This window comes from Artemia franciscana, unplaced genomic scaffold, assembly GCF_032884065.1.
Source record: "Artemia franciscana unplaced genomic scaffold, ASM3288406v1 PGA_scaffold_23, whole genome shotgun sequence".
NCBI classification, from domain to species: domain Eukaryota; kingdom Metazoa; phylum Arthropoda; class Branchiopoda; order Anostraca; family Artemiidae; genus Artemia; species Artemia franciscana.
Genome location: NW_027062649.1, coordinates 1798748 through 1814023, shown reverse-complemented (window position 1 = coordinate 1814023; position 15276 = coordinate 1798748). Strand labels below are relative to the sequence as shown.

Below are 15276 nucleotides of genomic sequence, written 5' to 3'. Positions count from 1 at the left end.
TCGAGTTTCGTCTTTTGTTTTAGATCAAACACAGTACCCCGAGAAGGTCGACCACAGGCAGACCAGATTCTTAACCAGAATTTGGCCTTATTCTTAACTTTTTTTAGCAAAGGATCACACTTCCAAATTGGTTTTTGGGTATTCCGCCTGACACGGATCAGCGGGATGGCCACATCTTCAGTTTGCTTTATACATAAGATAATGTCACGATAATAGCGATTCAAATCAGCACGAGCATTGTCAATAATATGGTAGGGATTTGTGCAAAGAAGATGGAAAGGGACACGTACGGTGGACAGTAGAGCTCCAAGTGTAGCAAGGTAAAGAGGCTTTTTCGCACTAGACCAATCACGTTTTCAAACCACTTATGCGACATTGAGGGTTGGTTCGAGTATATGTCAGAAGTAACCATAATATCAAAATACAGAGGTAAATGATCATAATCTCTCTCATCTTCATCAACATGTACTGCTGAAGTTTGTAATGAATGATGGCAGATACAGTGGTATAAATTTGAGACAGAACCACTACAGTGGATATATGTAAAACTGAGGTCTTTCGTTAGGACCTTAAATACTGAGGGTAGACACTGAAAAAGCGCTTCCTTTCGTGTCGAGGAAACGGTGATGTCACAGTTTATCGCCTATAAGCACCCACTTGTATCCCAGACGCTCAATGCCAGATATGAGAGTCTTAAAGTTATTGCAGGCATTCGCATATCTGGAGAAGGAAGAAATAGATCTTCTATCATGGGGCAAATAGGCGTTGATTATGATCACGTCTGCAAGCCGGATTGCAAGATAGTGTTCAGAGGATTGGTAGCAGCTAGGAGACAAATAGCTAGGCAGAGATCGCTTAATTATACAGGTAAGACCGCCAGAAGGCCTGCCTCGGGTACGTCGGGCATTCGTGATGAAAACAGCATGTTGAGAACTTCGCCTTAGAAAGTTTACACTGCAACTTGGGAGCAGGTGTTCTTGTAAGAGAACAACATCATGATTGGCTAGTTTCTCATCAAGGCTTAACATATGACGAATTTGTGGTATCAAGAGATACGTTTCTATCACGATCAAGGAGCGCTGACTTAAATGGTTGGGCCATGTCTTACGAAGGCCAACAGAGTACTTGCCTCGCCGAATCCTTTAGGCTGAGCCACTTAGCTCATGGAAGAGACGCCAAGAGAGACAGCGGAAAAGCTGGTGGAACTTCGTTAAATCATATATTGAACCTATTGCGGGGTGGGGGTTCAGAGAGTTTGGTCTCAGATGGGCAACTCAGTGGCTCCCATTTGCAAAGCAGCTGGCAGTAGACCACACTACATGGTTCAAACGGGTCTCAAAGATCCTTGATATCGGGCAAGGTGGGAACGCCTGATTCCCGCCACTAGTACAAGTGCAATTTCTCCTGATTTTCTAGAACCTTGGGTTTAGTTCGATTACTCTTTAAGAAAAAAGGAAACAAATACAAATTCGTGATCATCCCTCTCGAAAAAAATGCAACATTTCAAGTCTTTTATGTAGGGGGTTTGAGGTTTCTGCAAAGGGGTTCTCTGATATGTTCAATTCGATGGTGTAATTTTCATCAAAACCGCTGGCCCTGTTAGGAGTGTTAACCCCTTTTAATTAAGTACATCAAATTTGATCAGGCTCTTACCACCTGTTGAGTAATTTTAAATTTAAGGAATGTTATTCAAATGGAATTACCATAAAAAGTCTGTTCTTTTCATGTAGATATTAATATCTTTTTTTTCTTCTTTTTTTATAGTTCTAGTTACTAATAGTACGAGTTTGTTGCTAATAGTAGCTTACAGTTCTTAAATTACTTGTAGTTCATCGTCAAAAACTGTATAAAAAATAACTTAAATAAAATTTATAATAAAACTAGTATAATTAAAAAAGATAAGCTATATAAAAATAACACGAAACCCAATATTTCGGTTTAAACGTGGGAAAAAATCGTAAGTCACTGGTTACACTTGCCTCCTCCCTCATGGGAAATTCCTTGACGACACTGAAGATGCCCTTCCTTCTCTCCACCTATTGTGCCGGTAAACATACCCATACATTTATACCAATATATTGTTGTTAAAACTCAATATATTGTTGTTAGAATTGTGGCTGCTATTAGCCTAGGCCGCACCTTACTTACAGGTCGTTACCACGAACAGTTTTTTTTATAGGCTATATATTAAGCCATGCCATTATCGTAATTAGGAGCATTAATCGTTTTTATTTGGAAATACGCTTCTTAGCATAGACTTTTAGGAGTTAAGCCAGCACTTTGACCCTTAAATTTTAAAAAGATTTGGTGGAGTTTATCAAGTATAGATAATGGAAGGACGATGGATTACAATGAACTTGTAAAAGGATTACAAATTTTAAAATTTCTGTTTTACGACTTTCAGCATGCTAATAAATCGAAAATAAAAGATTTATGGACATTTCAACCAGACATCAGAATCCTTTTATGAATTCTAAATATGCTAGACGATGCCAATAAGTATTCTTCTTAATGCTCAGTATGGGCTTTTTTTTTATCTGGGAAATATCTACTGTGTAGACACTACTGATATAACTCCCCAAAACCGTTTGTTTGGCTGGTCTAAAAATGAGGATCAGAATGGCAATATAGAACAGGAAGATCGAAGCAAAGAATATGAGTAACTTATAAGAGTGGTGACACTTGGCATTTGTTCCAACTTCGTAATCATATCAAACAGTCCGTGGTAACGAACTGTAGTAAGGAGCGACCCGGCTCAATAGTAACCAAAACTCTAAAAAATGGAATTTTGATACCAATAGCTACATCAAAAGAATCGCATTTCAATGCTGATGTTAGACATATAAGTTTCGTCAAGTTTAGTCTTATTAAAAGTTATTGCCTCATTTTAGAAAATAGGGGGAAGACCCCTTAAAGTCAGAGAATCTTAACGAAAATCACACCATCAGATTCAGCGTATCAGAGAACCCTATTGTAGAGATTTCAAGCTCCTATCTACAAAAATGTAGAATTTTGTTGTTTTTTTTGCCAGAAGGCAGATCACGGGTGCGTGTTTATTTGTTTGTTTGTTTGTTTTCTGTTGTTTTTTTTCCCAGGGGTGATCGTATCGACCAAGTGGTCCTAGAATGTTGCAAAAGGGCTCATTCTAACGGAAATGAAAAGTTCTAGTGCCCTTTTTAAGTGACCAAGAAAATTGGAGGGCACCTTGGCCCCCTCCCACGCTAATTATTTTCCCAAAGTCAACGGATCAAAATTCTGAGATAGCCATTTTATTCAGCGTCGTCGAAAAACCTTAGAACTATGTCTTTGGGGACGACTTACTCCCCCACAGTCCCCGTGGGAGGGGCTACAAGTTACAAACTTTGACCAGTGCTTACATATAGTAATGGTTACTGGGAAGTGTACAGACGTTTTCAGGGGGATTTTTTGGTGGGGGGAGGGGTTGAGAAGAGGGGGATATGTTGGGATAACTTTCCATCGAGGAATATGTCATGGGGGAAGAAAATTTCCATGACGGGAGCGCAGGATTTTCTAGCATTATTTAAAAAAAAACAATGAAAAATAAATATGAAAAAGTTTTTTCAACTGGAAGTAAGGAGCAGCATTAAAACTTAAAACGAACAGAAATTATAACGCATATGAGGGGCTCACCTCCTCCTAATACCTCGCTGTTTACGCTAAAGTATTTTAGTAATTTCAACGATCACAAGGGGGTGAACCCCCTCATATATGTAATAAAAACAAGAGAATGCAAAAGTTCGTTACGGAAGCTAATTTATAAGTTATGTATATCTTTTACTAATAAAAATATTCGTAAAAAATTAAAAGTTCTAGTTGCCTTTTTAAGTACCCAAAAAATCGGAGGGCAATTAGGCTTCCTCCCCCACTCCTTTTTTCTCAAAATCATTCGATCAAAACTATGAGAAAGCCATTTAGCCAAAAAAAAAAAATATGCAAATTTCGTTTTATTTATTCCTCTGCGGAGAGCCAAAATCAAAACATGCATTGATTCAAAAACGTTCAGAAATTAAAGAAAAAAAAAGTGTTTTTACCTGAAAGTAAGGAGCGACATTAAAACTTAAAACGAACAGAAATTATTACGCATATGAGGGGCTCACCTCCTCCTAATACCTCGCTCTTTACGCTAAAGTATTTTTAGTAATTTCAACTATTTATTCTACGGCTTTTGTGATTCGGGGGTCATTCTTAATGAATTGTGACAAAATTTAAGCTTTAGTGTAAAGAGCGAGGTACTGACAAAATTAGGGTAGTAATAAGTGTCTGATCTCACTTCCTGAGATAAATTAAATAAAAAAACAAGTTTTTTTTAACTGAAAGAAAGGAGCGACATTAAAACTTCAAACGAACAGAAATTACTTCATATATGAAAGGGGCTGCTTCCTAATCAACGCCTCGCTCTTTACACTAAAGTTTTTTACTGTTTTAAAAAGAAGAGTTGAGAGAAAGAGTCATACTTAAGCGTAAAGAGCGGGGCTTTGATGAGGAAGCAGCCCCTTTCATATACGAACTAATTTCTGTTCGTTTTAAGTTTTAATGTCGCTCCTTTCTTTCAGTTAAAAAAAAACTTGTTTTTTTTTATTTAATTTCTCTCAGGAAGTGAGATCAGACACTTATTACTACCCTAATTTTACAAATTATACTTATCAAATTGGTTATTCTTATTATTACACTGAAAAAATGCCAAGTGTCGCCAAACGCTAGATGATATTGATAGTTTTTTTGTTGTTGTTGACCCTATCGTCAGTTTCTATATATATATATATATATATATATATATATATATATATATATATATATATATGACAAAAGAATTGGCTTATTATGCTGATTCCAAATATTTAAGTTTCCTTGAGCTTTGTGTTAAAAAGGCTACAAGCCTGAGAATGTTTGTCTGATTTTCGAAAAAAGGGGGGCACCCCATGAAAGTCAAAGAAATCTTAATGAAAATCACACAATCAGATTCAGCGTGTCAGATAGAATTTACTTTAGAGGTTTCAAGCTTCTATCTGCGAAAATATGGAATTTTGCATTGAAAGGTCAATGCAATGACCTTTGACCTTACTCATTGGAATTTTGCCAGAAGAAAGGTCACGAATGCGTGTTTATTTGTTTGTTTATTTTTGTTTGTTTTTTCCAGGGATGATTGTATTGACCAAGTGATCCTTGAATATCGGGAGGGAGCTCATTTGAACCGAAATTAAAAGTTCTAGTGCCCTTTTTAAGCGACTAAAAGATTGGAGGGTAACTAGGCCCCCTCCCATGTCCCTTTTATCGCCAAAAACGTCCGATCAAAAGTTTGAGGTAACCATCCTGTTCAGCATAGTTGAAGTGCCCGATAACTACGCGTTTGGAGATAAAATGACCTCCTACAGCCCCTGGGGAAAGGTCTTAAGTTATAAAATTTGCCCATTGTATACGTATTTTATTTGCTTTGGAAAGTATGCGTACTTTTTTTGGGTGGGGGGACGAATTTTCAGCTGTTGTGTTTTCCACGGAGAGAATTTTCCATGGGGTGAACTTTTCGGGGGAAATTTTCCACTGGGGGAATTTGCCTGGATTTTTATGCGAAATTCTTCGCAAGGAGGGTTACCCCTCCTCAACACCTCGCTGTTTACGCTAAGGTTTGAAAATTGTCCCAATTCTTTAAGAACGACTCCTGAAACACAAGTGTCGTTTAATTAGAACGAAAAGAAGCTTTTTTAGAAGTACTAAAAAACTTCAGCGTTAAGAGCGAGGTGTTGAGGATGAGGCAACTCTCCTCATATACGTAATATATTCTGTTACTTTTAAGTTTTAATGTTGTTTCTTACTTTCAGTTGAATTTTTTTTTACTTAATGATTGAATTGTGATTGGAAAAACATTGCTTTTTTGATCTTACCTTTTTTATTACAACTTTCGCAGCTCCAATAATATGACATGACGTTGGTCCTGGCAAGTTTCTCATCTACGTTCAACTTTGAAATATTTGTTGTACTTTCGCTTGAATTTTTCAAGCAAGGAATTTTCAGGAATTACCTTGCTGGGAGGCTATTCCAGATGGTGAGGGTCTGTCGAGCAAAGTTTATTTTTAGATATTTCTGGTGGTGTATACCTGCTCAGAGTATTCCTGCCGGGCTGTGTTCTGACGACTTACGCTTAAAGCTCTTTCAGGAATGAGCTTTATTAATTTTGTTGTTGTAAAAGACTGCATTTTTTTTGTTGTAAAAGACTGGCATAGTTACCACGTCGAAACGATCTTGGATTGATGGCAGGGGTTTGGTATCAGGGTATCAAGAAGCTGCCGCTAAATCTGCTAGATTTTCAGCACGATGGAGACGAGAGGTACGGCTTTTTCGAATATCGGCAAAAAGAGGGCAAGAATATTATTAATAATAATAGTTTATTTCAACAGTCTGTACAAGGATGAAATAAACTTAGAGCATTTCGAAGATACAGGAAATTAAAGGAAAATGGAAAATTTTCTTCCACTCAAATAATGTGAAAAAATTCCATAAACGGACCAAGAAGAAGACATGCGGAGCGGAAAAAGTGTTGGAAAGCTGTCCAGGGTTATTTTGTGAAACTGGCCTTTAGCTCGAGCACGCATCCCGTGCGACTTTGTAAGCTTTTCTTACAACGCTGTGATAACAAGTTTTCAGTAGTTTTTAACGTTGAGCCAAAAGGAAGAACTAAATATATCAGGGGAAACGACGCGGAAATAGTTTCTGGGCCAACATTGATAGTTAAGGGAGGTTTCTGAGACAAGCGTAGACGAGAATCTCAGTTTTAGAGAAGGCGACATGAAGCCCAATCTCACTGAGACCAGAGCAGACTATGTCAACTGCAATTTGGAGAACCTTGAGATCATCTGATATCAGAAGAATGGTGTGCATAATAGAAGTGGCTGGCTTTAATATAGGGTTCAATTAGGGATTGAGGAATGTTTTTAATGACGGTTCAGATGGCGTTATTGAAAAGAGCTGGACTAAGGACAGAGCCTTATTTCACATTTTTCCGAACAGTGACGGAGTAGCTAAGCTTGCTACCTATCCGCACCCGTAAGGACGCACTGCCATGCCAATTCCATAAAAACCATAGAGAAAACGGTTTATTCAATTTCTCAATAGAGAAAAAATAGCCTGTGAATGAATAATGGAATCGAACGCCTTTGAAATGTCAACCCCACGCACATACAGATTCTTGTTCAGCATCTGATAGCGGTCTAAAACAGCCAAAAAGGGGCGTGTGCGGTTTTGAATGGTCTTATGCACGACGTGAAAAAAGGCAAGATTTACCTGTCAGGGAGGAGAGTTTTGTAATAACACCTAGCTCCCTGGAACAGAAAAATCTTCTTGAATTCAGTCCACTTGAGATCTGAAGAAACAAATCTTAAGATGTTACTATACTCAATCTCTTTGATTGGGATATAATTATCTTAGAAGTGTTAAAATGTCATATACGAGCTTTGGGCATGGCAATGACGTAGTATTCTTTTTTTACTTTTATTTTATCCCTAATTTAAGTTATCCTTATCCTGAAATCTTTTTCCATAATTTCATGTTCCGTAAAACAAAAATTTAGGATTTTATTTTTTGTGTTTATCGTGTTTTGGTGTGTAGTTTCTCTGAAAAAAAGAAGGAAAACAAAAAGAATCTTGGCTCCACTGGGTGAAGAATCTTTACCGGAGTGTAGTAGACGATAGCACTGACATATAGAAAAAACTTTAAAAAAAATCGAAGGGAAAAAATCAGGAAATAAATTCCTGAACTTGATTGAACAAGACGGATTATTATATAGCCCTCATTATTATAGCTGGTATAAAACCCAAGATTCAAGACGTCTCAATTACCTTTTCGCATAACAATCTCCGTAATTATACTGTCTAAAATTTAATCTTGCCAGTAAATTGCACAAATATTAAAAATTATGATACCAATTAAATAGTTTTTTTTGGTAAAAGAAATATGTCAATTGTTTTCATCCTGTTAAAATGAAATGCAGTAAGTGCTGGAAAATCGAAAGCCGAACCTGTTTTGCCCGTTAATTGTTTGCCAAATAAGTGAATTGGTACTGTTGAGTAGGCTAATTAGTTCTGCTAAATAAGTTAATAACAAAAGTTATTCCTGAAGAAAAGAAGATGGATAAGGTTCCAAAATTAGAGGGCCAAACTAGTAAAAGTGTCATTTTCCAATTTATGCTTTACACTCATTTTTCTGGTAACCGTTTTTTGTTTTCAAAACCAGTTTTTTATGAGCTTTTCAATGGTCCGAAAGCCAAATAAATGAATTGGTACTGTTAAGTAGGCTAATTAGTTCTGTTAAATAAGTTAATAACAAAAGTTATTCCAGATGAAAAGAAGATGAATAAGGTTCCAAAATTAGAGGGCCAAACTAGTAAAAGGGCCATTTTCCAATTTATACTTTTACACTCATTTGTCTGGTAACCGTTTTTCGGTTTTAAAACGAGTTTTTTTTATGAGTTTTTAAAAGATCCGAAAGTTAGCTTCTTAGGGATGAGGTCATTTTGAATCCATGTTAAATCGATTAACTAATTTCTTAGACTAATTTACTTAATTTTTCGTAAATCGATTAACCTTTTTTCCCTTCTTTTTCTTAAGTCTCGATTATTTACTTTGTTACTAAATTGCACTTTATTTCTTTTAGGGAAGTTGTAGTTGGTAGTGGCCGAGGTCGGTTAGGCCTCTTCGACTTGAGACAAAGAAGAATAGTTCACAGCATGAAGGGGCTAGTCGGCGGAATTAGAGATGTAGTATGCCACAAGACGAGACCGTATGTAGCTAGTGTCAGTCTGGACCGCCATCTACGAATCCACGAACTTAATACAAAGAAACTCCTATTTAAGGTATTAGATTAATGTCTCTAAGGTCTTAAGTTCTTAGGTGTTAGATTAAGGTCTTAAGTTAATATAGTTTCTTCCAAAACAGAACAGAAATGCGACACCAAATACAGAACTTAATGACTGCCCAGAGTAAGATAAGACTATGTCGCAAATGTCAGTCTTTACCTCCGTCTCCCAATCCACGAACTTAATTCGAGGAACTCTTATTTAAGGTATTATATTAGTGGCCTTAGGGCCTTAGAGTAAGGTCTTGAATTCATTAAGTTTGGTCCAAAACAGAATCAGATGCATAAATTAATAACAGTGTAACGGATGAAGCCGCTGCCAGGAGCTATGGAGACTGTGAGTCAAAGATAACTGTGACAGGACCTGGTGGTTCTTGTGGCAACTTTTACCGCCGCAACGAACAATTTGAACTCAAATCCTAAAATTGGTCTCCATTAGGAACCCTTTTCGCCAACCATATTCACCAGATTCAAAGGTTTTCAACAGTGATGTTTATTGTTCAAAGCTCAGGAAAGTTGTTAACTCTTACAATCAAATCAATAGACTCATTCGAGAGAAATCTAGCTATTTTATCGGCTCCCCAGCGAAAACAGGTAAAAATAACAGTATTTGGGCTAAACGCTAGTGAAAAATAAATATAGATTTAGAAATAAATAAATTTAGCATAAATTTGACAATAAATAAAATTAGCAATGAATCTAGTACCGTTTTGGGCTCTTCTGAATCAGGTGATCTTGTATTGCGACGAGTTTTTAGTGTGGTAGCGGCAGCTCATAAGTCAAGTTATTATTTTAGATCTTATAACTGTTTAAGAAATACATGAAATAAATATAGATTTAGAAATAAATAAATTTAGCATAAATTCGACAATAAATAAAATTAGCAATGAATCTAGTACCTTTTTGGGCTCTTCTGAATCTTGTATTGCGACGAGTTCTTAGTGTGGTAGCTGCAACTCCAAAGTCAAATTCAAAAATCTTTTAGTTGTCTAAGAATTATATTTGTAAATATTAGAACGTCAGTATTAACATTAAAAATTGGCGGTAAAAACATTCAATAGATTGAATATTAAAATGAGGGGCGGAATAAAAATGTGAAAATTAACCTTCTATAGACTATTTCCTAGTTCTAGGCAAGAATTTCTCAATTTGCTTAGAAAACGGTAAAATCAGCTGGTTAAATGCTTATATTCGGTATATGAAATATTCAATGGCCTAAATAATAAGATACAGGGTGACACAATAATTTGGGCTTCTACTTTCTATACACTTTATTTCTTAGTTCTATGTCAGAGAATCTGATTTTAATTAGAAAACGGTAAATTCAGTTGACTAAATATTCAGTAGCCTAAATATCAAAATGTATGTTGACACATGCGGACTTCTACATTTTATAAACTTTATGCTTTACTTTTATGTCAGAATATCTGATTTCTAGAACACGGCTAATTATGGCAATTGAAAATGATAAAGGGAGGCTTTAAATTGTGGCTGATAGTCTGATTGAAAGTGAAACTCAGAAGAAGAAGAGTTGAAGGACCAAGTATCTTTTATCTTTTAAAAGACACTGTTGTCAAGTGTCAGTTGCACAGGCCAAAGACAAATTAAATAAAGACAAGGTTAATGAAAAAGGAATCTTCAACAAGTTTGTGGAGGAAGTTAGTGTTGTCGATTTAAGCCCCGTATTTTCTGGAGAAGAATCCCCTACGAGAGAGTTTCCTACGAGGGCACTTGATAATCTAATGTCTGTTATTCTACCTATTTATGATAGTGCGTGTCCCATTAAGGTAACGAAAGTGGAGAAACAGGAACCCCGTAAAAGCCCGTAAGCGATGGATAATTAGTGGAATATTGGAAGAAAGAAAGCGAAGGATTGTCGCTACTGCGTTGTCTCTGATATGTAGATGATAAAAGTGATGGTTCGCATGAATTTAAAAAAAAGCGCAATTTAGTGAACAAATTACGCCGCAAAGCTATGGCCGAATATTATAATAGAAAGTTTTCAAATAGTAAAGGAAACAAGAAAGAAACATGGAAACTGATAAATGAAGTGATCGGTGGGAATTCTGAAATTGGAGGGGATGAAGTACAGCTTGAAGGAATCGCCCCTGATAAGCCTGGAATTTTAAATAAGTTTGGTGATTTTTTTCTCTAATAGTGCAAAAAATAGATGTCAACAGGTTTAAGAACACATTATATGTGATATTAGAGTGGAGAGTTATGAATTAACCTTGATCCGTGTACAAGTGGTGAACTGCTTAAAATAATAAAACTTCTTATGCGGGAGTGGGCGGCTTATCTCTTCGAGTGTTTAAGGCAATATTGCATTATATTTTACTGTGTCTATTTTTTATTATAAACCTATCACTTGAAAGGGCATTTTGCCTGATCAGCTAAAAGCTGGGAAATGATATAACTTCATAAGGTGGCCCTTAAAAAGGAAGTTGAGAATGGGAGACCGATTTCGATCCTTCCATTGTTTACGAATTTATTAGAAAAAGTTGTTGATAAATGTGTTTATAGTTTCCTATATGCTAATTGCTTGCTGAGTGAGACCCAATTCGGATTTCGCTAAGGGCAATCGACAACGAAAGCTTCGCAGCAACTTATGGAATCAATTAACAGTGGTGTGGACAGAGGTGAAACACCTTAGTCTATATTTATAGATATTCGCAAAGCATTCAATACAGTTGCTGTTCAAATGCTACGAAGTCGAATGGAGGTGCTAGATGTCCGTGGAAAGTGCTTAAAGTGGTTTGAAAGGCATCTCACAGGGAGATTCCTGAAAGTAGTGTTATGTGTGTGATGTGTGAATGTGTGAGTGTGATGTGAAGGGTCAGTGTTAGGTCCGCTGCTTTACTTCATCTTTGTTAAACTCATGCGTCTTTATTAGAAAGATATGTGTCTTATTTCGTTTCCTGGTGATGCCGTTTTAACTCTGTTTGCCTCATCTGTGAAAGACCTGGTGAGAAAAGCGAATCTCGCATTGGAAAGGCTGGAGATTTTCACTTCATTAAGTCTATTGTGTGTCAATGTTCACTTTTTAATGAAATAGACTTTAAGTCTTATTATTTTTCTTTTATATCTTATTTATTCATTATTATTTTTAATTCAGTTTATTTATTTATTTATCTATTTTTTCACAAATGCCGGTGTATATACTGCCGTATGCTGTATGCATAGGCGTAATGCTGGCGTATATGTATAGGTTATTGTTTATTTATTTTTGCTTTATTCATAATACGTTTAATTAAATAGTTGAGGCTTAAGTAAATAGTGGAATCAATAGGTAAGTAGTTGTGTGGACTTTTGCGCGACCGCAAACCCTTATAGGTTTTCTCCAGTGTGAAACTGTAATTTAGTTTACTTATTTGTTTGTGAATGTGGAGTAATAAAATTGTGAACTTATGAACTTTAGCACAGCACAGAAAGCAGAAAAATAAAAAATAATTAGCACTCGGGAATGCTCCACTCTCTTATAAATTAAAGAGAAATATAACCTTTCTCATGTACCTGAATAATGGTTTATACATAGGGAAGTTTATTTTTGCACGAGAAAAAAAAAATACATCGTGAGAGATGTATCTCTTTATAAATAATTTCGTGAAGATAAAGCTAATATCTACCTGAAGATGATAAATTTTGTTCTGTGATTATCCCCAACCAATACAACTAGACAACGTCTGTCGTAAATAGGTTGGGGAACCACACTGGATGTACATGACGTACAAGAAAAACAAGAGCGAAAGAATGAAGAGAACAAATGGACAGACAAATGAGCACTGTTTAGCCAATGAATAAGAGAAAAAGCAGACGTGTTTGTAAAATACCTCCGCTAAGCCGTCTTCAATGAAAAAAATATATTAAAAAAAAGCTCGACCAAACTAAATAATAGAAAAAACTACATAAGAAACCGCAACTATTGTTGGTTGACATTTTCCAATTGATTGTTTATATCATCTCTGGTTTTAAAATTGTCTGCTTTCTTTTGAGCTTACGTACATTTCTCAGATACATAGTTGAAGTTTTTCCGCAGTGATTCCTTAGAAATTACTGCTAGAGCAACTATTTTGGAGCTGATTAGCGGCTCATCAAGGCGTAAACGCTAACTGTAAATGTTTATGGCCACTGAAATTATTGGATTGTGTTATTGTGGAACAAAGCGTATTAAGAACTTAAAAAATAATACTTGAAGTTTGTTTACTAAGTTTTTAGTACTTCTGTTGGCGCGGAAATTGGTGCTGCATCCCTTATTGGAATGGAACCAACGCTGGTGCCAAATATTGTAATGGAGAGCATCGCGGCCGCCACTACTGTACCGTAAATATAGAGTATGGTAATACCCTATTACGGTATACCCTGTTCCAGGGTATGGTAATGTGATTGAATGGTCAAACGGGCACTCTCGGCCACGGGTACCACAACCTGGGTCACTACTAATATCTCCACCTATGTCTTTGGAGAGTAAACGCCCTCCCCCTTCGCGATATACAAATGACGGTATTTTCTCGCGAACTCTATTCCTACCCTGCCTGGGTTCCTGGAAAAATAATCTATTTTTCGGCTATAGAAAACAACTCATATGTATTCTTCCAAAGATCATTTTAACCCAAATCTATAAACTCTGAAGACAGATTCCCTAAAGCGGAGTTTCAATGTTGACTAAAAACTAAATCACTAGTTCTATACAACGAACTTTGCGTAGGGGTGGACCTTCGATTGGCCCTGGCCAATCCGATAAATTAACGTTCAAACCACTGGCTTCTTTTGAATAATATTATCTTTCAATAGCCTAGATCAAGAAGACAAAAATAGAATTTAGCTTGAATGCTTCCTTATTGCAAAATCACTAGCTTAGCAACGAGACTTTAACTTTTTATTGACAATTATAATATAAACAAATCTAAGCAAATGAAATTACGGAAACGAAAACGTGTCATTTATCTGAAGAAAGAAAAAAATAAGGGGTGGAACCCCTTATTGGAGAGTGTTGCTAGTTTGAAATAATGCGCATTTTTGCCGCTTTGGTATTATGATATTATGCTTGTAAATGAGGTTACGTTTAAAATGGCACTGTATACAGAGTTAAATGTCCCATAGTGTAGCGGAGTACTGATTATGTCTGATTTTTCCCCTTATGGTAGCACAGTAGGTGATGTCCTGCGTGGCAATATAGGGCCCAGGATTCAATCCCCGCTCTCGTAAGGCTGGGTCACAGGCCTGCTACCTGTTAAAAAAAAAAAAAAATCGGCGGCTCAAATGTCGATTCGACGCTCTATCCGCCATCAGTAGTTCGGGAAAGTCTTTATCCTTTGTTTTTTTTTTTTCGTCCGAAAGCTTAATAACCGTTGCTTTTGATTGGCCTGGAGTTTAAGGGATGTATGCGTAAAATGACGCATTGAATAGCCTTTTACTACGTCTTAAAACCCTAGAAAGCTTTCAGTGAGCCTCCAAGAACGTGAATGAGTGATTGAAGACCTTCTTCCTATCGACTTAAGACCCAAAATGCTTTCAGTGAGCCTCCAGGGACATAAATGAGAATATTCTTAGAAACCTGGTTTCTAAGAAGATAATAAACTCCTTATTTTCTCTGACATGGCACCAAAATCTATTTTAGGCTATCGTGTCTCATTCAACTTACTTTTTTTCAGGTTTATTTGAAGAGTCGATTAAATTCTATCCTTATGAGGTCTTCATTTGCCCTAGATGAAACGGAAGAGCTAGAAATTAAAGAGGAAATGCAAACTCCAGTTCCCAAAGGGGATGATAGTATTGAAGAAATCACGATATCGGATGATGAAAATGATGATATTTGGAATAATATGGAGTGTGTATCTGGCAATGCCTCTAAAAAGTTGAAATACACATGAGGTTTCCTGAAGTTTTTTTGTAATTGTCATTCATACACAAAACATCATACACAAAACAAAAATCTCGTCATAATAATAGCAATAGTATCAAAATTAACTTAATTAAAAAAAACAATAACAACAAAAACCTAAAAAACAAGGAATAAAAGAAAGGATGGGAGAAAAGAAATGCTGGACAGGGCGGGCATGGGAGGACATCCCATCGTGGAGACAAAAACAAAACATATAAAGAGAAACATAATAAATTATTAAAATTACAACATTAAAGGTAAATAAACAAACATTAAAAAAACAATCTTTAATAATTGCTTCTTTAAATACAGCTGAGATTTTTGTGATTGATCAATTTGAATTTTATCATTCAGCTTGTATTTATTCGCAAGCAATAGCATTAGGTACCTAAGTGAAAACCTTGACCTTTCAGATCATACAAAAGGAATTCGGTATAACCCCGCCCACCATCGAGCCGGACAAGGGGGTAAAATCAACAGATGGTTAAATATTTTTCACACTGTGCATCGACATCTTATTTTGAGCAAGT

The 15276-nt window shown here is 36.2% G+C and overlaps 1 protein-coding gene across 1 annotated transcript in view; it reads left to right on the top strand.

Moving 5' to 3' along the window:
- Positions 1-14746, top strand: part of LOC136041441 (WD repeat-containing protein 74-like) — a 48236-nt gene extending 33490 nt beyond the window's left edge. The window contains exons 7-8 of the mRNA XM_065726109.1: positions 8665-8863; positions 14517-14746. Coding sequence (XP_065582181.1) covers positions 8665-8863; positions 14517-14735 — 418 coding nt within the window. The 3' untranslated portion in view covers positions 14736-14746. The remainder of the gene's footprint in view (positions 1-8664; positions 8864-14516) is intronic.
- Positions 14747-15276: the final 530 nt, after the last annotated feature.